Source organism: Mytilus californianus, unplaced genomic scaffold (assembly GCF_021869535.1).
Source record: "Mytilus californianus isolate M0D057914Y unplaced genomic scaffold, xbMytCali1.0.p SCAF_9, whole genome shotgun sequence".
NCBI lineage: Eukaryota > Metazoa > Mollusca > Bivalvia > Mytilida > Mytilidae > Mytilus > Mytilus californianus.
Window position 1 is genome coordinate 21,899,236 of NW_026262745.1, and position 22,412 is coordinate 21,921,647.

The following is a 22,412-nucleotide window of genomic DNA, read 5'->3' on the forward strand; positions in this document are numbered from 1 at the left end:
TAAGCAAATATAAGTCTCCCTACGGCCTTCTATAATGAGGAAAACCATACTGTATAGTAATACTTTTTAAGCAATGTTTACCCCAGGTCTTTTGAGCATCATGGTAATGTGATGCTTTTCTTATAGATAGTGTTATGGATGTGTTGATATGAATTCTTGTTATCCCTGTTCTATACATTCTGTGCAATAACTTATGAACCATTCTGCCAATGCTTTTCAAATTTTAATATGTTGCCACTAATGAGAAAATGGAGGTCAAGTCCGATATTGACAATTTTAACTTTTGCCGTTTAAGATATATGGCCCGGGATAGGTTAGAAAGGCACTTCATGACTTTTCCTTGCAATATCTTATGAACTGTTCAAATTTTAAAATGGTGTTACTGATGACAAAATGGAGGTAAAGTTTGAATTCTGACTATTTTCCCTTTTACCGTTTATAATGTGGCAGGTTAGAAGGCGCCAAACATTAGAATACATCAAATTCATTTGTACTGGCTGCCCTCTTAGTTCCAACAATGGTTACCTCCAAATACTGCTGTCAATTTGACAGCTTATTTCTTGTATTGAACAAAGAAGACTCATTCCCACATCTAGCAAAAGAAGATCACCAACAATATTATTAAATACTCAACATCTGTGATGCTCATTACAAACAAGGAAGACTGAAAACAAGAGTTGAAGGGTTTTGTATTTTTTTCTATTGGTTTTTTGTTGTTGTCTCATTGATAAATTCATCAGCCATCCTTCTACTCATGACCGATTAGTTTGAGGAGATACTAAAATAGTCTACAGTGGACAACATCAAGTAATGGCAAAATAACACTGGTAAGCAAGGGAAAAAAATAAAATATTGCAACAAAACTTCAGAAAGAATTACAAGTACAAGCATTGTGAAATTGAAAAATCAGTTTACACATTTTTAGGTTTCTTTCTTCAATTCTTGATGGTGTCTTGAAGATGAATTATTCTAAGGCTAAATTCTTCTTAGACAGGAACACGAGTCATTGATCTATGGAGATTAACAAAAGTTCTTATAATCAAAACAAGGCAACAATGTAATAGCTTTACATCCTTGTCATTTAAACTTTGGTGGATAGTTGTCTCATTGGTAAACATAACACACATCCTTTTTTTCCATAACAACCAATTACATAAAAAGTGCTTTATTTTCACAAATGATATAAATACTGAAAGTTAACAATGAGGACAGTTTAACATATGTTGATTTTTATGTCTAAATAAGGCATGTAACAATTTCCCTTTTCTTTCCACAATGCACAATTCTTTTCATATTTAATGTATCACTGACAAGCACTTGAAATACAAATATCCAAATAAAAAAATATAAAGAGGTTAATTTCAGATTTTTTTTTATTATTATGAATTTAATAAAAAGTCAGAATTTGATTTTGCAAATGTGTGATTGTATTTATATTTTTGTAAAATATCTTATCAACAACTGATACTTTTACATATACTGAGCATTGATAAATGTATTCTGATTATAATAGACCATGTACTTGATAAAAAAATATTCCAATTTGATCTCATTATATATTAATAAGCTAAAAAAAGGTTCTTCTATTGTAAGCATATTGATAGAAAAATGCCAATGAATGTGCAGAATTAAATACATTGTCCAAATGTCAGAATTCTGAGAAATGTTTATGATGATTAGCTCAATATGGGTCAGACATCTTTGATGAAGAATGTTAATACAGAGAAAAGCTTTGTTTTTCTGTTAATGAGATGGTAGAATATTAACAAATCTGAATTCAATGAAAAAATGTTTCTTGTCATAAACATGGAAAAGCTATCAATGTAAGTGTAAAATGTTCTGTGAGACAAGATTCTTAATTTCAATTTAATCAGGGAATATATCAAGATACTTGTGTTCAGAATTAGGTTCTTCCTAAAAAAAGGTTCACTGGAATTCCTTTTAAATAACATGTATGTGTAAAGATGGAATAAAAAGTATAAAATAAATCATCATACTTAAGTATATGCCATGAGTAAATGGCAGAATGAAAATGGATATTTGTAAAATTTCTTTTATATGATAACATGCTAATAATCCAACACTGTTTCACAGTAAAATTTAAAACATGTGCACCAACATGCTAAATGAATGTTGAATCCAATATGATACATTCAATGACACAATCATGATTGACATACAAAATGATAAAACTTGCATTCACAAAATTATGTCTTTGGTCATTTCTCTACCACTGACATTCAAAACCAACTCCAAAGAAGTGAATTTTTTACCCAATAATTATTATATGAAACTATAGCTGACTACGATAGCTTGTACATTTCTAAACTTGTGTGTCTCTTCAGTCCGTTTAAGTAACTTTTGTTCAGGAAAAAATCATTTCATTATTGGGTTTTTACAATGATATTTCAAAATAAGGTTATTTTTTTATGTTCATATTTTATTACAATACTAATTTCTATTAGTTTAACCAGGCAACTATTATTTTGAAATAAATTTTATTCATAATAACTGTTTAAGACTGTTAGTAAATCCATGATTTATCCATCCTCAAATCAATATAAAAATCTACCAGCAATTTGCAAGGTTGTATTTTTTCTTTTATCTTTAAAATCATGACCCTCAAAAACAACTGGTGCAAAATGACTCACAATGTTTTAAAAAAAATTATTTAAAAAATATAGATTTGCTGATGACACAAAAATACTTCAACCAACACTTACACTAAAATATTCAAATGGCAGAAAATCTTAAACTGTGCAATTATTAAACAAGACGAAACAGTGGTTTAGACAACCTAACGGTATTTGGTGAACACATAAAATAATAAAATGGACATATCATCAGAACTTCATAAAGTGGACTGATTGTGCAATGGATTTCTAACATTGATGCTTGATGCTATATACTAAATAATGATATTTACAAGATAAAAATTTAAAATAGATTCTTTTATGTAATTACATGAACGAACCAACGTAACATTTTCTTGTATATTTCATGTAAAATCACAAATTTTCAAACATTCATTATCAGTGCAAATGATTTTCAAGAAATATTAACCACAGTTGTTATTTACAGTGTGAAAGCTTGACACACTACAAAACTCAGTTAAACCAACCTCTTTCATTTGCAAAGTGTTTGTACCAAGGCAATCAGCATTTGTTGTCATGATTAAAGTATTAAGAAATTTTTTCCCTAATTTTGGAAGTAAAATTACATGCCTCAAATATATGAAACATGGGTGACTAAGAGAGATTATTTAAAAAAAGTTATATGTAATTCAATTAACTAGGAACAATTATTACCCCTGACAGTTTAATTTTTTAAATACACCTTGAAGATTTATAGTATATATTGTTATTCAAAAACTATTTTCAAACAAGAATGTCCATAGTACACGGATGCCCCACTCACACTATCATTTTCTATGTTCAGTGGACAGTGAAATTGGGGTCAAAACTCTAATTTGGCATTAAAATTAGAAAGATCATATCAAAGGGAACATGTGTACTAAGTTCAAAGTTGATTGGACTTCAACTTCTTCAAAAACTACCTTGACCAAAAACTTTAACCTGAAGCGGGACAGACGGACGGACGGACGGACGAACAGACCAGAAAACATAATGCCCCTACAATTATCGTAGGTGTGGCATAAAAATTGTTCACTGCTCTTTAAAAAGAAATCTGAATTGTCAGAGTTTTATTTACATTGCTCCACATCAAATTTTATTTCTTCAAAGCTGTTCAAACTTTATCTCAATGTTATGCTTTGGTCAGTTTTGTCTAAGTTCAAATCACTTTCTAATATGAGACTATTGCTTTTACTAAAAGCTGTAAGAACAATAATTCAATATTAAATATTAGAAAAGTGACAATTTCTGCAATGCTGAAAAAAGTGTGTCAATTCTATGACAATGATTTATTTTTCTTATTCAAATGAAAAAAATAAACAATGATGTATAATGTATTAGCACTTATAAATTGAATTGCCAGTCTAATGGCCAAATATGAAATCTGTTCTATTACTATATAATAGGAATACTTTTAAGAGGAAACAATTTTCTGATGGTAATCCTGTTTTCTAGTTCTTCATTAATCTGTAATATTAAGAAAGAAAATATCGACAAAAAATGAAAAAAAAAAAGATGTTGAGTAAATGTAACATACACCCCTCACCCCCCAAAAAAACCCAAGTTCCCTTAAAATGGTATCCAAAGGTCAATACAGTCTTCTGTGATGGTTAAGCATTCAAACTGTAAGGAAAGTTCTAAACGACCCAAATGCAGAACACCTATGGATCGGGGCATTGGATGTCTTTATTTTATCTTTATTTGTAATTCATTTTGTTTGAATCACTTAATTTGAAAATCAGTATTTTTTAAGTTGGAAAACATGGGACATGAAAAGGATATGTTTGATGGTTATAATGTTGAAAAATTCTACACAACCTTTTCAACAAATGCATGTAGTCTATTTCAATTGTTGTATTTGTATAGGTCTAAATGTAAACAATATTCTGACCTAATTTACTAATCTGTAAGAAAAAAATAAAAACAAAAACTATGCACTTTTGCAAACAATTCAAACAATAGTAAATATTAGCATCCTTTAAGAATTTTTTGTAGGAAATATGGTTCAGGTAAAAATTTTCTCAAAAACATACTTTTTGTTATTTAATAATATATCTACAGGAAATTAGGTAGTTTGGTTATAGTCTTATTTTGGCTTGTTTGAGCATATTGATGAAAGTGACAAAATTAAACACACACAAAAAAAAAGTTCAACCAAAAAAATAAAATGCAATATTTTCAGTACCGGTAATTAACTTTAGATCTCTTATCTTAGTGTGCAGTTAGATGTGTACACAACTAACTTCAACTTTACTATGGAAACCATTATGACAAAAATAAAATATGGAATTGACATGATGTGCAAATTTTTTCTACTACTTTATGGTAAAAACAACCAAAATATCCCAATTGAATGTATATTTGCATACAACATAAATGTATAATAAATAAATCATTTGATCATATATAACATATTTACAATGTAACACAAATCTTGGTATAAAAATAATTAGTTATTATTTACAATATTTCATTTAAATACATTATTTATAAACTCAGAATTTCTACATCTTTTTCTGTCAGTTCCCGTTTCATATGGAAGAAGTCCCTAAAGTTAGACACAGGTCCTTTATCAAATGGATTATAGAATGCACCTTTCCCATCTTTCAGGTAATTGTATCTCTTCTGATTAACTCTTTCATTAGAAGTTATATTGGATGTCATGTGGAAAGTCTAAAAAAGATTTTAAAAAAAAAGATATAAAAAATAGTCTATAAATAACATGATGAATTTTAAGACCATTTCATACCAACTGAGGTCTTTCAATAAAAACTATTATATATCTCAAAAAAAATTCTGGCAACTTGTCAATTCAATATGAAATTTATCAATTTCTGTTTGTGTTACTAGACATGCTTTTGCTGTAGATATAGATGATAGACTCCTCTTAATCAATCCAAAAAGGTGAAGGCAAAGGCATATGTCATACAGAACTATAATCCTCAAAATAAATCTACAAAGCCAAAAAAAAAAACCTTGAACCACCATGTATTTTTTCTGAAAAAAAGGCCTCATCTAAAAACTTAACATGGCTACTTAAGCATGAAACTGAGGTTAGGGTTATAGAAGTCAAATATTGATTGTTCAGCTCAGATATTGGACACCTAAATGGCCATTTATTCCTCATAACCAATCCACATACCCCAATGTTCTGAACCTATCGCGTATAGTGTCAGAAACAAACATCACCATGAAAACTCCACCTGAGCCTTAAGGTCAAGGCCATACATCATATCAAATACGGTCAATGCAATAAGGCATATTTAAGACCAAATTATACTTGCAACCAATCAACACAAATATTATGGAGCTATCATGTATAATTGCTAAGGAACAACCCTCATCATGAAAACTTCATCTCACCACTGGGGCATGAAATTTAAGTCAAGATTATATGACAATCATATCAATAATTCAAATTATAAGTTATGGTAGATTAAACAATCAGTAAATCTAAGCCATGATAACTTTTCATCAAACAGTGTATCTGATCAGGTATAATAAGGTAGTTCAAGAATAGTTCTTGCTGCTCTTTAAGTTTACCTATTCTACCTGGCATTATTTTGATCCATAATCAAAAATAGGAATAAACTGTTGACACAGAAATATGTCTCCCCTTTTTGTAATTTTGGTAGTATCAGGCAAATATTGAATCCAAATGGCAATATTTAAACATGAAACTATGTAAAACATACCAAATACCATTGACCTACCACTAGTGGTCACCTTAAACTGAACCAATCACAAATTAATACATGTAAAGTAAGCAATATTTGCAAAGTCGATAGAACATGACTGAAGGGCAGGGCAAAATAATCTCCATGGAAATGAGATGTGCCAATGCTAATACAACTGTATACCAAATATCATTCACCTACTACTAGTGGTTCCCCATAAACTGACCTTATCAAAAACTAATACATTTAAAGTAAGCAAAATTTTCAAAGTCAATACACAATGACTGAGGGGGCCATCGGCAATAGCATACCTAAGTCTTTCTGTCTGGCTTTGTCAAGGCGAGGCAAAAATGTATTCATTGTAGTTATTTAAGTTGGACTGAACCTAGATCATAACAAGAGGCTCTCGAGAGCCTGAATTGCTCACCTGTAATTTTTTGCTTAAATCTTTCATCAATGATTATTTTTGCTTTTCAATATATATTAATGAATGGCTTAAAACTTCCATTGAAATGTTCTTTGTATCTGTCATATTTTCTTCAAAATCAAAGAAACGCATTTTACCCCTATGTTTCATTTTAGCCATAGTGGCTATGTTTCTTGACGTACAAGAAAATAAAATACAAAATTTATACTAGATACTCTGAAACTCATTCAGCCCAAGTTTGGCTGAAATTGATTCATCAGTTTCAAAGGAGAAGGTTTTTTAAAGTAAGCAAACCAAATGAACAAATTGTGAAAAATTGATTTTAAAGGGCAATAACTCCTTAAGGGGACAATTGACAATTTTGGTCATCGAAACTTATTTGTATATCTTACTTTGCTGAACATTTTTGCTGTTTACAGTTTATCTTTATCATTAATAATATTTAAGATAATAACCAAAATCTGCAAAATTTCCTTAAAATTACCAATTAAGTGGCAGCAATCCAACAATGGGTTGTTAGATTCATCTGAAAATTTCAGGGCTGAAAGAGCTAAGCCTAAAAAACATTTTTACCTCTCATCAGATTAGCTCTTAATGCTTTGGTTTTTGAGATATATGCCAAAAATTGCATTTTACCCCTACGTTCTATTTTTAGCCATGGTGGCCATGTTTTTTTAAGAAACAGAAAATAAAACACAAACTTTATTCTAGATACCCTTAAAATCATTCAGCTTAAGTTTGGTTGGAATTGGTTCAGTAGTTTCAGAGAAGATGATTTTTTAAAGTTAGAAAACATGATAAACAAATTGTGTAAAATTGTCCTTAAAGGGCATAAACTCCTTTAATAAGGGGACAATTGACAATTTTGGTCATCCGAACTTAATTGTAGATCTTACCTTGCTGAACATTTTTGCTGTTCACAGTTTATCTTTATCATTAATAATATTCAAGATAATAACCAAAAAACTGCAAAATTACTTTAAAATTACCAATTTAGTGGCAGCAACCCAACAATGGGTTATAAGATTCAACTGAAAATTTCAGGGCTGATAGAACTTCACCTAATGAACACTTTAAACACCATGTCAGATTTGCTCTAAATAAATTGGTTTTTGAGATATAAGCCAAAAACTGCATTTTACCCCTATGTTCTATTTTTAGCCATGGCGGCCATGTTATTTGACGAAACAGTAAATAAAACACAAACTTTATTCTAGATACACTAAGCATCATTCAGCTTAAGTTTGGTTGGAATTGGTTCAATAGTTTCAGAGGAGAAGATGTTTGAAATAGTTTACACTAGACGGACGACGACAGACGACGACGGACGCCAAGTGATGGCTAAAAATGAAGTCAATATCAGGGAACCAATGACTGACTTACAAGGTGACATCATGAACAACCTTTCAAACCAGAAAAGTAATACAAATATCTTATTTTCTTTCACTTCCATTACAGAGTCAGAGTCAAGGTAGACTAAAATTTCTCTTTACAAAGTAAACCATACTTTGTTAAATATAGACATTCACTTCTTACTATATTCATTAAAGAGATACTCTTCAGTTTCTCAGGACTCTAAACTTCTCCAGGAGGGGTATGATAAGAATACTATGTCTCCTCCTTCCTTCAAAATGAAAATAACATGTCATAAGTTTCATGCTTCCATCAAATTGATAAACCCTTGTTTAAGATAATAATTGCAGGGTTGCCACTCTTAATCAGACATGAAATCTAAGGGTTTTTCCAGGATTATCAGTAGTTTTCAAGGATTGCGGTTCTTGCATTGTGGTTGAAATTGAGCTTGATAAATAACACTGCAAAACATTTCAAGAACATTTGCATCAAGCGTAATCGAGATCAGGGTTCACCTCTATCAAGTTGACCTATTTGTATCGACCCACGAAATGTGCCCATGAGTACCTGTTTAACATATGGGTACCAATTTTCGAGGGACGAATCAACAATCACAAGGGAGGTAATTCAATTTGTTTTTAAACTTTCAAGGATATTTTACAGATTTTTTCATTTTTTAGCATTTCCTGTAATTGAAAAATGTACAATATTTGTCATCCTGTACATGATAATCTATAAGCTGTTTTCACCTTGTCATAAAGTTGTGATCATGATTTGATCTGAGATTTCTTCCTCTTGTAGAGGTTTGATATGAAAGTAATCTAGAAAATTGTTTAATATTCCTTGGTTAAAAGCATATTTTAATTTTCCATTTTCATCCACCAGGTGTTTGTACTTTTTGTGTTTTAAATACTCATTTGTAGTCAGGTTTACAGCAGCAAGCCACATCTGAAAAAAATCAATATCAAAATTGTTATATTTTAAAAAAAATGATAGATTTTTTTATTTTTTCCACATCTTTTCATTTATGATTTATGATTACAAAATCAAATTCTATTTAGTTCCATGACAGACAAAATAGAATCAAACATATTCTTGTTGATGAATGAATTTTTCACTTCTTTACATATCATATTGTTATAATCGTAATCAATGAATGAAAACAGAAGAATATTTTATTATGTTAACTTATTCAATAAAATATGATTTACTTAAATAGTCCATTCAAATGATACACTTAAAACTGGCTACTTTTTTCAGTCTTTAAAGTTAATTTGTTATTTAAAGTAAAGACAGAGTATCAAATGTCTTAAGGCTTTACCAGAATTGAATGCAAAAGGGGGGGCACTATTTCAAGACCATTACCATCCATAAAATAAATGTTTTAAATTTATTTATAATTCTTACAAAATTCTAAAGAAAATGTGACCACCCATATCTAATTAATTTGAGTGCCTCACATCCCCCTATCTTCCAACCGATAAATTTTGGAAAAGTACTTATCAAATAAAACATTGTTCAACTTACCCCACCTATGAACAGACTTCCTGCAGTTATTTCAAAGAAAACCATAATAGCCATGTATATCTTATAAATCCAGTTCCACTCCATGTAGTTATTGATAGTGTACACAGATAAAAACATACAGATCGGACCTAACATTCCTACACAGGTAACAAATGATATAAATGTCACTCTGAAAAAATCAAACATTCAAATGATCATGATCAATGCCATCTGGCTGCCATGTTGGTTGCTAACCTGTCCTGAAAAGAGAGTATTCTTAATTGAACATACACATATATATACAAATAAAGAGAACTTGAAGTCACATTCTTTAAGGTAACCTGCAAGTGTGTGAATGACACATTCATCTTTTGTTTACATTTGAAATAAATGTGTGTGAAGTGCAAGTTAGTAAAATAGTGTAAAAGGTGAAAAAGGTGGACTGCGTTCTATAGATTAATGAACATAGAAGTAACAAAACTAAAAAGAGAATCTGGGGTTACAAATATGTTACAATTTAATTCAGTCTGATCTCATGATCTCAAGTCCTTTTCTCAAATCAAAGTCCAGTATGAGATTGACATTAAAATAATAAATTTTTGATTTATGTCAAAAGATTTCACATTCAAAATGATAATTTTTTCTCTCATTTTTTTCTATAGCAGACTTCAATGTTGATATCAATAAATGAAATGATGGATGTATGTAAATGAGACAACTGATGATGAGCCCACAAAAAGCAACACCAATATCTTGATTTATTTATTGTTACAAAGTTTGTGCTCCACCAATAAATGACATTTTGAATTATCAATAGTTTATTCAATTATTTTTAAATGAATCCAAAATGTTTTACAGCCGATTTCATTGAGTGTGTAGGCAAAGGTAATATCTTTGGTTAGCTTGCTTGCTAGCTGAACCATGAAGTCATTATTAGGTTAGGTAAACTACCCTCCTTTAAGAGTAGACTAGTCCGACAGATGACCAATCTATCTGTCTGTTGGACTAGGCTACTTCGAAAGGAGGGTAGTATACCTGACCTAATTATGACTTCACGGTTCAGCTAACAAGCAAGCTAACCAAAGATATTACCTTTGCCTACACACTCAATGAAATCGGCTGTAAATAACAAAAATTACTTGCATCTTCAAAACCTTGACTAGAAGATGTGTTTTGATACGACGTGATTTGAATGTTAGTTATTTCCGTTGATCATAATATTGGAGGTGCAACTGGTTGAATCTCTTAATTCAACTAACCATTTTGAAACATATACAAACAGTTCAGATAAGAAATCCTTACTAGATCGTAGTAATGAAATAAGCAAGTCCTTAACCATTTTGAATTGATAAAAAAATAGCTTTTTCTAAAGTTTAATGGTCTGCATAACATGTTGAATTTGGCTGATTTATCAGGATTAGTCCATGTGAACCTCCAATATGGCGAAAAAAGGGAAAGAACTCTTGCTCAAATTAGGTCAGTCGAAAACTAGTTTTTCAGTGCACAAATATCAGAATATAACATTTCTAAACAATAGTATTTTTTCTACAAAGAAAGACCAGAGATAAAGTTAGCATAAAGTTTGACCATGGCTAAATATTAGTTTTGAAAGGGATTTACTTAAGCAATCAACCTGAAACACCTTTTGTAGACTACATTTCTGAGACAAAATTAGTTTTTACAATCTTCACACACTTGCATTCTTGGAAACAAAGTGACCTCAAGTTCCCTGATTTTTTTTATCTATCACCTTACCATCATAGCTGTGACAGCTGTGACTCCTATAGTTGCTATTCCCGCCTCTATAGCCCCAATGCAAATGGCCCAATCAAATTCATCACTTAAAATGTAGTATGCAAAGAAATCAGTACACATCGCCAACAGAAACATTGACCAAACAAAAATGAAAAACCACTGCCTAGAAAGAGAATAAAATGTATTCGATTTAAAAAATAAATACATTTATTTCAATAAAATTTTGCATGCTTAATATAAAAATAAAATAAAATATTTAGTAACATTGTAATACTAAAGCTTAGTTATGAAAGCCTAGTTAAGTCTCATATGTTACTGCAAATGCGGCAAAATGTTTGTCTCAGAATTGCAGTTTCTAAAAGCATTAAGAACAAAAGAATTAAAAGTGCCTACTAAAACAACTGTTATTTTAGATTTGGGATATTGAAAGAAAGAACAACTAATAAATTAATCATTGAAATGATATTTAAGAGAACTAAAACTAATAAATAAATATGACAGGTTACACACATGAATTAAATTGTTAGTAATAGTGGTACATAATTAAATACAATACACACAAGGTGCTCCAGTTTAAGATAACTTGTCACAGTAAATATAATCTGTCAAACAGGGTAATTACTAGTGATTAAGATACAATATTACTCTGTATAGAGACAAAATTACTGTCACATTTTAGAGTAAATCAGCTAAGGACGATGAAAATTGAAGAGTAAGACTGATCTATAACTGTTACACCTTTTATGTACTTTAGTTAATACAATAAACAGCAATTCAAATACACGTGTAAAACATTTATCATACAAAAATCAATGCATCATTTTTTTACAATTCTGTTATTGCATAATGTCGCCAATCTTGTATTATAAATTCAGAAATTTTTGCTTGCATTTAATTCAGGAACTGGTGCATACAAATAAGGCATCTAAATTTATCAAATGTGAGTTTTATGTGGAAAACCTATCTCGTCACAATTTTTGCAATCGCAAAGACTTCTGAATTTACAGTATTTATAACATCTTTTTCATATGTTTGTGAAGTTCGGCATCATTCAATCCTTGTCACTATTCTTAATGAGTATCTCCCTTACAAGATTATGTATTTGCATTGAGTACTGAAATAACTGAAAATTGGCTCAAATTCTGGATAGGACATAAGTTAATTAGACTGATTGCAGATTGCAAATGGACCTAAACAAAGTGTATATGCATTTGTTTCAAATCAGTCAGGTATTTCCTTTTGATCATACCTGTAAAATTTTACATGAACCTTACACAATCATCAATCAATTAATCGATTATATACTTAGTGTTTCATATATCATGAAAAGCGATATTGTATGAATAGCAAACATTAATTTGGCAGATACATGTATGTTGAAAAATGAATATATTATTCACTGTAATTCACATGATGCTCAAACCTTCAAAATTTGAAACAGCAGCTTGCAATTTTTAATGTGTCAATTTTTTCCATATATACTAGAGAATTCAATAGCCCGAGAAGAAAATCTTGTTTGAAAATGGTTTGAAATTGTGGATGAATATTTACATTTTCTTCTCTGTATTTTGTTATAATAAGTACAGAAATGTAATGAAAATTACTACCCTAAGAATCCAGGGCATATAGTATGTACTACAAACTACACAAGAAAGATCATTTTACAAATCACAGGAGAGTATCAACAAAAAACCTACCTATTTTTATATCCCACACAGTTGTATATATATGGACAGTGATGGTCAAAGACTTTTATGCATCTGTTACAAACTCTACAATGTTTAGATCGTAACGGCTTTACAAGACGACATGTATGGCACAGTCTACTTAATGGATTCTCTCCTTGTTTCCACTCATCAAAATGTGCAACCTAGAATATAAATATCATCGTTTACAATGGATAATCATTTATTTTCCATGAAAAGTGCCTTTAAAAGTAAGGAATTCTTTTATTTGGACCATTTATTTGTCATTTCAGAATATAAGGGGCTATTGATAATTTCTTTCTTATGATAATAACATTGTCATAGAGGAATTAAGCATGGCAGACATATACTCAATTCTAATTTTTAAATGTTTGCTTCTAGTTGCTAAATGATAAACAAATCCATGATCTATAAATGCGACACATACCTGTTTAATAGCTAAATCATATTCTGGTACATTTCTAGGCAGATATCCAGGATCTGTTGTACTGGCATGGAACAATGAAAACCACATGATGATGTTCAGTATGAAGAATATTATATGTAAAATCATAAGGTCATACCAGGTGTAGGGTAAACACTGTAAAATACACAAAATTATATGTAATGTCATAAGGTCATACCAGGTGTACGGTAAATACTGTAAAATACACAAAATTATACGTAATGTCATAAGGTCATACCAGGCGTACGGTAAACACTGTAAAATACACAAAATTATATGTAATGTCATAAGGTCATACCAGGTGTACGGTAAACACTGTAAAATACACAAAATTATATGTAATGTCATAAGGTCATACCAGGTGTACGGTAAATACTGTAAAATACACAAAAATTATATGTAATGTCATAAGGTCATACCAGGTGTACGGTTAACACTGTAAAATACACAAAATTATATGTAATGTCATAAGGTCATACCAGGTGTACGGTAAATACTGTAAAATACACAAAAATTATATGTAATGACATAAGGTCATACCAGGTGTTGGGTAAACACTGCAAAATACACAAAATTATTATCAACATGTTAAGGAATGCAAATTATTATAGCTAATGGTTAGTACAGAAAATTATCATACTTTATATAGGTTTCTATAGCATGTATAGTAATGATGCTAATACTTTGTATGCCTTTTAAGAACAATGTCACAACAGCATACATGTGTATACCGAAGGTACAAATTGTAATATGCTGTCACATCTGGAAAAAGAAGTTGCACATGATTCCATGCAAATTATACCTCCTTTTGTTATAAAACACTGATGGAAAATGCCATTTTCAGTGGCCATGGGTATGATATAAATCAAAGTATGGTAAAAAAAAAAAAAAAAGCAGTGACTGCAGATCCTAAAACTGATTACATTGTACAACTCAACATTATACTGTTCCGGACCAAAAATGAAATCATTCCTTAATATAGAAATTGAATCATATGCATTGAAAAAATTTCATACCCTGTGTGGGCTTAATGAAAATAGAAAGTATTGTAAAACAGGAAGTGACTGCCAAGCAGACCTAAATTTCACTTACACAGTTCAACTAATAATAAATAATCAAAATAATGACCCAAATTAAATATTAAATTATTAGAGAATATAGAAGCTGAGAAGTATGTACTGAAAAAAATTCATATTATAAGTGGATATTATAAACATTTTGAATATTGTCAAACAGTAACATGAGTAATTGACTGCCAAGCAAATCTGAAAATTGTTTAAACACTACAACTCATCATACTAAAGTTCGAGACAAAATTTCAAATCTATTCATAATACAGAAATTGAATCTTATGTCATAAAATTTATGGACTGACGAACAAACTGATGGACGGTCAGGTGATTGAAGTATAACAGTAATAATAACACTCAATCTCTGAGTTGGGACTGGGGTATAATTAAATTGTCTTTACCCAGAGAAATTTAATATCATAACAATTATGTGGATATCAACTGGCATACGGTAGATTTCTCATTTGAATACATCCTACATTGGTCAGGAAATATTATAAAATTTTGCCAAAATTTTGATATATCACCACAAGAAGACAACAATATAGTATATATATATATCCTTTAGGAAGTTTTGGTCCACAATGCTCTTCAACTTCGTACTTAATTTGGCCTTTTTAACTTTGATATGAGCGTCACTGATGAGTCTTTTGTAGACATGATGCACGTCTGGCATAATAAATTTTAAGCCTGATATCTATGATGAGTTTATCTATGTTATCAAATAAGATCATAGTAGAGAAAAAAAATTTATAACATATAATAAAAAGAATTTAAAAAATTTAAAAAATTTACTGTTATATGCTTGATGTCTTGTATTTGATTGGGTTTTTTTGTCTTTAAGTTGTTCCCAAATTGACACATACTGCACATCTCCATTTGCTTAAATTTAGACAAATTACCAATGACCTAGCTAGGCATTATATGGATTACTTCACCCATATTTCTAAACGTTTGTAGAATTTCATTGTAGTGATATTTTGGGGTGGTATTGTTGGCATTGCAGAGTAAACCATGACCTGTGGCTAGTGAATGAAAAATGTTTCAATTCATAGTGGCTTAACACCCCTTAACAGTACACTGACTCTACTCTCTATATTAACGTAAAAAATATAGAAATTCTGAAAATTCAGCTGATTCATAATTTATGTTATAACCGACTTACCTTAATAATATACATAGGATAACCCCAGCACAACACGTTCACCATGAAAAACAAGATGGCTACTTTACTGTTCCCTGGGGGACCAAATGCTATAGATCTAAAATATATAACCTTGCTTATAAACTTGGAACATTTCAGTATTAGTCTTGTTAGGCATTGAAAAATGTACCATATAACTAGGCTTGTAAGAAATAAAACTTACTAGATATTCAGTCAAGGAAAAACTAACATTTTACCTTCATCTATCAACTTATAATTAATATTATATGTATTAACATGCATGTATATATTTCAAATACCTTTTTTATTTTCTTTCACAAGAAAATGTGCAGACTCCTGTATAACACGAAATGAACAATTTCTTATATTACCTCAAAAATAAATTTTAAAAAATTCCCAAAAATGTGCCTGTCCCAAGTCAGGAGCCTGTAATTCAGTGGTTGTTGGTTCATGGCTACCATATTTTTTTTTTGTAAATTGTATTGTTATAAATGAGGACATAAGTTTTCTTTTTTAGCTGTTTCACATTTTTCATGTCAGCCTTTTATAGCTGACTATACAATATGGGGTTTCCTCATATTTGAAGGCTGCAGTCATACCGCATTTCCTTTTTTTACATCAATTCCTTCTTCATCGTTGATAGTTTGATAAAATAGTCCCCTCACATTCAGCATGGTAATGTACAACTTAATAGTATGGTTGTAAACTTCTTGATTTCAATATTATAATGCAAAAAAATATTATTAAAGGATTTTCAACTTAGGTTAACTGTTATTAATTCAAATATATTTGTCCATGACTGCAAATTACTGGAAAAGATATAAATATATGGATACTTACAAAATATCTAATTTAGGTATAAAACTATTTTTAGATTTGATCTGTCTTCGGAGATACTCTATGACATCTTGATGCTTTCTACCAGAAGCTAACATCAGTGGGGTTTTCCCATTTTTATCTTTAAGATCCAACTCAGCACCATCCTAAAACAAACGACAAAGAACTTAATTAAGTTTTTTTCATGTCTTCTGATACATGTAGCTTAAGGGCATATGATACACTTTGGATCCCACATACCAGCTGTTTTTCACATATTCAATTCAAATATGTAATAATAAATATACCTTTAGGTGCAACACATAGAGATAAATTGGACCGAAATTTTAGGCATAAACTAAAGATTTTGGTTTCTTGGACATTTCTATTCTTTGAATACATTATGTACTTAACTTTTTTGTTTCAAAAAATAAACACATGCAGATTTTTATGAAAAGATTTGGAATATCTTCTTTACAAAAATATGCTCTTAATTTGTGTAAAAATTCTTTGGAAATAATTTCTTTTGATTAAATTTTTATGACTTCAGAAAACTAGAGGCTCTCAAGAGCCTGTGTCACTCAGCTGTATTTACTGATGCTTTGGAAACATGTAAAATCATAATTAATAGTATTAGATATTAGATATTATAATGATATCTAAGATAATAACAAAAAACTGTAAAATTACTGTAAAAATACTAACTCAGGGGCAGCAACCCAACAACGGGTTGTCGGATTCGTCTGAAAATTTCAGGGCAGATAAATCTAAATCTGATGAACATTTTTGCCACCTGTCAGATTTGCTCTAAATGCTTTAGTTTCAGAGATATAAACCAAAAACTGCATTTTACCCCTATGTTCTATTTTTAACCAAGTCGGCCATGATGGTTGGAAGGCGGGGTCATCGGACAAATTTTTTAAACTAGATACCCTAATAATGATTATGGCCAAGTATGGTTAAATTTGTCTCAGTAGTTTCAGAGAAGAAGATTTTTGTAAAAGATTACAAAAATTTATGAAAAATTGTTAAAAATTTACTATAAAGGGCAATAACTCCTAAAGGGGTCGACTGACAATTTTGGTCATGACGACTTATTTGTAGATCTTACTTTGCTGAACATTATTGATGTTTACAGTTTATCTCTATCTATAATAATATTCAAGATAATAACCAAAAACTGCAAAATTTCCTTAAAATTACCAATTCAGGGGCAGCAACCCAACAACAGGTTGTCAGATTTGTCTGAAAATTTCAGGGCAGATAGATATTGACCTGATAATCAGTTTTACCCTATGTCAGATTTACTCTTAATGCTTTGGTTTCAGAGATATAAGCCAAAGTCTACATTTTACCCCTATGTTCTATTTTAAGCCATGGTCGCCATCTTGGTTGGTTGGCGGGGTCATCGGACATATTTTTTAAACTAGATACCCTAATGATGATTGTGGCCAAGTTTGGTCAAATTTGGCCCAGTAGTTTCAGAGGAGACGATTTTTGTAAAACTTTTCAGACGAAGGACGCCGGATGCCAAGTGATGAGAAAAGCTCACACTAAAAAACAGCATTTTTTGCTGTACATTGTATATTTATCTGTTCAATTTTTTTTTTAAAGATTGCTGATAAAAACTGGTACAAATAATCTTCAAACAGTATCAACCCAAATGTCATTAAAAAAAGGAGGGGTTCAAGTACTCCTTTTCAAGCTAATGGTTAAAATCACTCCAAAATTGCATCTTTTCCCAATATGCTGCAGATTGAAGTCACGAAAAACAACATTTTACATTAGCAACGTCATTACCTCCCCATTAACTATATTGTATGCCCTTTAGTTGCGTATAAACTTTGATTCCAGGAATTTATTCCTGATGTGTTCACAATTATAAGGTTATGTTAAAATTGAAATCTTTGCACTAAATAAGTGACAATTTCATAGAGGGTGGGATACCTATAGACAGACTGATTACTATGTAGCGCTGACATCAAGATATTTCCCAAACTCCTTCATATCTACGAGTATAAAATAAATCTACAAACCAAAATCCATAAAATTTGATAGACCTGAATTTCTGGAACATTCAATATATATATTATCTGAAAATTCTGATCCATCAAATTTTATGGAGTTTGGTTGGTAGATTTATTTTATACACTTTGAAATGATTAATGATGTTGGGAAAACTTATGAATAAAATAATTAGGTCACTGTCATATCGGCTGAAATTGTAAATTATTTTATCATTACTTTTAGATATTTTGGGGAATATTTAGCACCAGAAAGCACAGAAAAGGTAAGGGTTTGTATATTTTCATTCATTTACAGTTGTCAGTGAAAATTTTATCATAAAATTACTTAAGAGCAAAATTCAGTGATAGCAGACCTGTCAACTTTCACGATTTATGGGGATTTCCCCCTTGAGAGGTGATGACTTGAATTTTGAAATTCTTTATCATATGAACTGAACACCTCAAAATAGGCATTTAAATGATTTAAAGGGTATTTAAGCACATACCTACTCATTCATACCATTTAACAGTTTTAACAGTACTAGTCAGTAGATAAAAAAACTTTTATGACAATATAAGAGGAGTATTAGGTCTTCTTGCACTTAAAATCCTCCATGGAGATTTTGAAAAGTTGGCAGGTATGTGATAGGATGGCAGAAAAAGAAAATAGCCCAACAAGACGTCAAAGTTATTTGGATAAATTATTCATACTGAACTTGTTTTTGGGGGAAATTTTTAAAGAGGAAGTAACTCTTTCATGTAAGCACTACAATTTTAGTGTTTTGAATGCTGTTTGAATAAAAAAAAGTGAACAACACTGACAATACCAGTCTGGAGAACCGGAAAAGACACTGTTTTTCCATCTTATGATCTTTTGCTTGTTTGCCTCCTTCTACTTATAACACCATATCTACCTCTAATTTTAAGAGTTCCACAAGGGGACATAATTTACTTTTTCCACTCCTTTAATAACCCGAATAATGTCAGTCGTTATATTCCGCCGATCTCCGTCTAATCTCCGATTGCTACATTAACGCCTGAATGCATACACAGTTAGAACGCGTCAAAGCGGAAATTGATTGACGCGGTGAATTATGGGCAATTGTTTACAATAACAGATTAGGCGGGAGAAAAAGGCGGAGCATAAACAGATGATACGATTAGTAACCTCCTTAGGTTATATTACCTATTTACCTGTTCGCAAATAGCTGGAAAAGAAGGCGGAGCATGATTAAAAGTAAACACCTTCATAACAATGGAATTTGACAACACGTGTTTGCATTGTCAACATTATTTTGATGTGAACAATTTAAAAACGGAGCGAAGACGTAAACTTATGAAACATAGTGATGTTGATCTAATTGAAACTATTGCAAATTGTTACCAGTTGGAGGAAAATCTGTTGAGAAAGTATGTTGAAGAAAATGAAGACACTTATGTATGTGATGCATGTTTTAAATCTCTTAAAACCATATACAACAGCCAGAAAAAATGCAAACAGTTGACTGACACTCTCAAAGAAAAAGTTTCTAATAACTTTAAGAATCTCACCATCAAGTTAGAATATGTCCGTGGCAACAATAGTGTAAAGCGAAACAGGGACTGTTTAACCCCTTCTAAGACTGGATGTACACCAAAAGGAAAGAAATTGAGTCCACCCAGAGGATCAACTCCTAAAGGCAATAGAAGGAGACTGCAGTTCTCTACACCCATTCCAAGAACTCAAACACAGTCACACTCACAGAATCAGTCTCCTGGCCCCAAAGTCAAGGTATATATATAAGATAACATTAAATTCTTAAACTAATGATCATTGAACCTTTTTTACATGTAAATTACAAATACCCTGACTTAAGCCATGATTTTTTAACTTTGCAATTGTATCTCCCACTTCTTGATTTAGAAAAAAATCAACTCAACATACATGTAATGCAGCATTTGTGTAACTTATTTGAAATATGCATGTATCTCAGTTTACTGGTATTAAGGAATGCAACAAGTTTTGCTATTGTACATGTTCATTATACATGTAGCCAGTTCTGTAAGCTTTTGTAAGCAATTTATTTTCTTTCTTATTTATAAGCATGATAAGTAACAAAATCATAACACGTAATGTACATTTCTTACTTTTTTTCCAGGTGCAAATTGATTACCGCCATAGTAAAAGAAAAACTAATTTACAAGGACCTACTAAGCTGGCCTGTAGGGCTCTTGTAATGAAACAATACAAGACTGCACTGAACCATCTACTTCAAATTGACGAAGTCAAGAAAGAACTAGTTAACACTGTTAAGAAAACTATAAACCAGGAAGTAAACAAAGTATGTTCAGATAAGAACTCTGTGTTGAGATCATCAAATATAGCTAGATTTTCATGGAAGACAGTACATAAGCAATTGCTGAACACATGCCCCACTACAGTTGACCTCCTCAGACTTCTTGCTGGCAAAAAAGAGAATAATGTACCAAGAGTTGTATCAAGTCTTGTTGTGGACTTGAGTTAGAGTGGAATAATATGAATTTCAAATTTTCAGACTGGCATACTAAATATAATTATTACATGTACATGTATGAATTTGGTAAATAATAGTGTAAATGGTCAGGAGATTTGTATTTGGTCAGTAGTACAGTTAATGTACAAGTAACAATTAACTTAAGAATGCTTACCCAAATTTATATTAATTAGTTAGTCATGTGAGTCAAGGGGCATATATAATTTTATTTTTATCTGAATTTTAAAAAGGATGTATTTACATGTGTAAAACTTGTAAAAAAATTAGTGGTGTTCCGCTTCCCTATTAAGAAAAATAAAGTTGGCTAAAATGTACATGTAGTGTGTAGAGTACACTGGTAGTTTTTTTGTTCTCAAATATGCAACCATTCATACAATTTTTACTTTTTGGTGTCTAGGAAATACCATATCTCCTTGCTTTCGTAGTATAATTGTTTCTATGAATTAGTATGTATTGATCTGAAATGCTCTAAATTTAGATGGAATTTGATTTCAGGTTTACACTACATTCAACCGTGCAGGACTGTGTACATCATACAAATCAACATTGTCCACTATTGACAGAATATGTGAGAGTTTTGACCTGCCAGTGAAGAAATGGGCTAATAAGGTTGCAGAGATGCATAACAAAGAAAATAGTAATACGAAGGACTCAAGCTTAGGTACATATCTTGTAACTTTTTTCAAAATATTAAACAAAATATGCTGGTCTTGTGAATTATATAATTTTCTACGAGCCTCAGTATTAATCTTTTTATCTAAATAAATTTAGTCAATTTAAGTTTTTAAGTGTACATGTACTAGTATGTCCATGTTGTATTTGTTTGAAATAATAAACTTAATCATTTATATAAAAATTATACAGTTTTATAACATATTTAATGAATAGTAATATACATGTACAAATTTGAAAATGAAATACATGTACATGTACTTGTATATGCCTAGTATACATGTAGTTATAATATAATTGTGTTCAATGAATACCTTATCATTTTGAATATTTTTTATTTACGATGCAATGGTACATTTTTTTTACTACACGTAGAAAATTGAAGCTACAGTTTAATATATGTACAATTTAAAATTATGTTTACTAAAATGAATAGGGTTTGGGACAAAAAAGTTTTCACATAAAATATGTTGTAGTGATGACTTCCTTAGTTCATTAGCTAGAGTTATAGGATCAATAAACTTTAGATATATTGGTGGGTGTGATCATAATTAGCAAAAAATTGTGTAGGCCTTATGCATGAAAACTACAATTTTGAATAAAGATTAACTTGTGTCTTTCTTTGCAGATGATCATAGTTATGCTATCCCCATAGATATAGAAACTGA

General features: G+C 30.6%; 1 protein-coding gene across 3 annotated transcripts in view; it reads right to left on the reverse strand.

Annotated features, from left to right (window-relative positions):
* Window positions 1-1,149: 1,149 nt before the first annotated feature.
* Window positions 1,150-22,412, reverse strand: part of LOC127714155 (uncharacterized) — a 34,108-nt gene continuing 12,845 nt past the window's right edge. Inside the window, exons 4-10 of one of the 3 annotated variants that reach the window (XM_052220170.1) lie at window positions 16,578-16,720; window positions 15,738-15,834; window positions 13,485-13,637; window positions 13,049-13,221; window positions 9,618-9,786; window positions 8,840-9,038; window positions 5,161-5,306 (exon numbers count right to left, since the gene is read on the reverse strand). In XM_052220170.1, coding sequence (XP_052076130.1) covers window positions 8,844-9,038; window positions 9,618-9,786; window positions 13,049-13,221; window positions 13,485-13,637; window positions 15,738-15,834; window positions 16,578-16,720 — 930 coding nt within the window. In that variant the 3' untranslated portion in view covers window positions 5,161-5,306; window positions 8,840-8,843. Of the gene's footprint in view, window positions 5,307-8,839; window positions 9,039-9,617; window positions 9,787-11,351; window positions 11,515-13,048; window positions 13,222-13,484; window positions 13,638-15,737; window positions 15,835-16,577; window positions 16,721-22,412 lie in introns of those variants that run through there. The other 2 variants (XR_007987578.1, XM_052220171.1) reach the window with 2 other exon arrangements.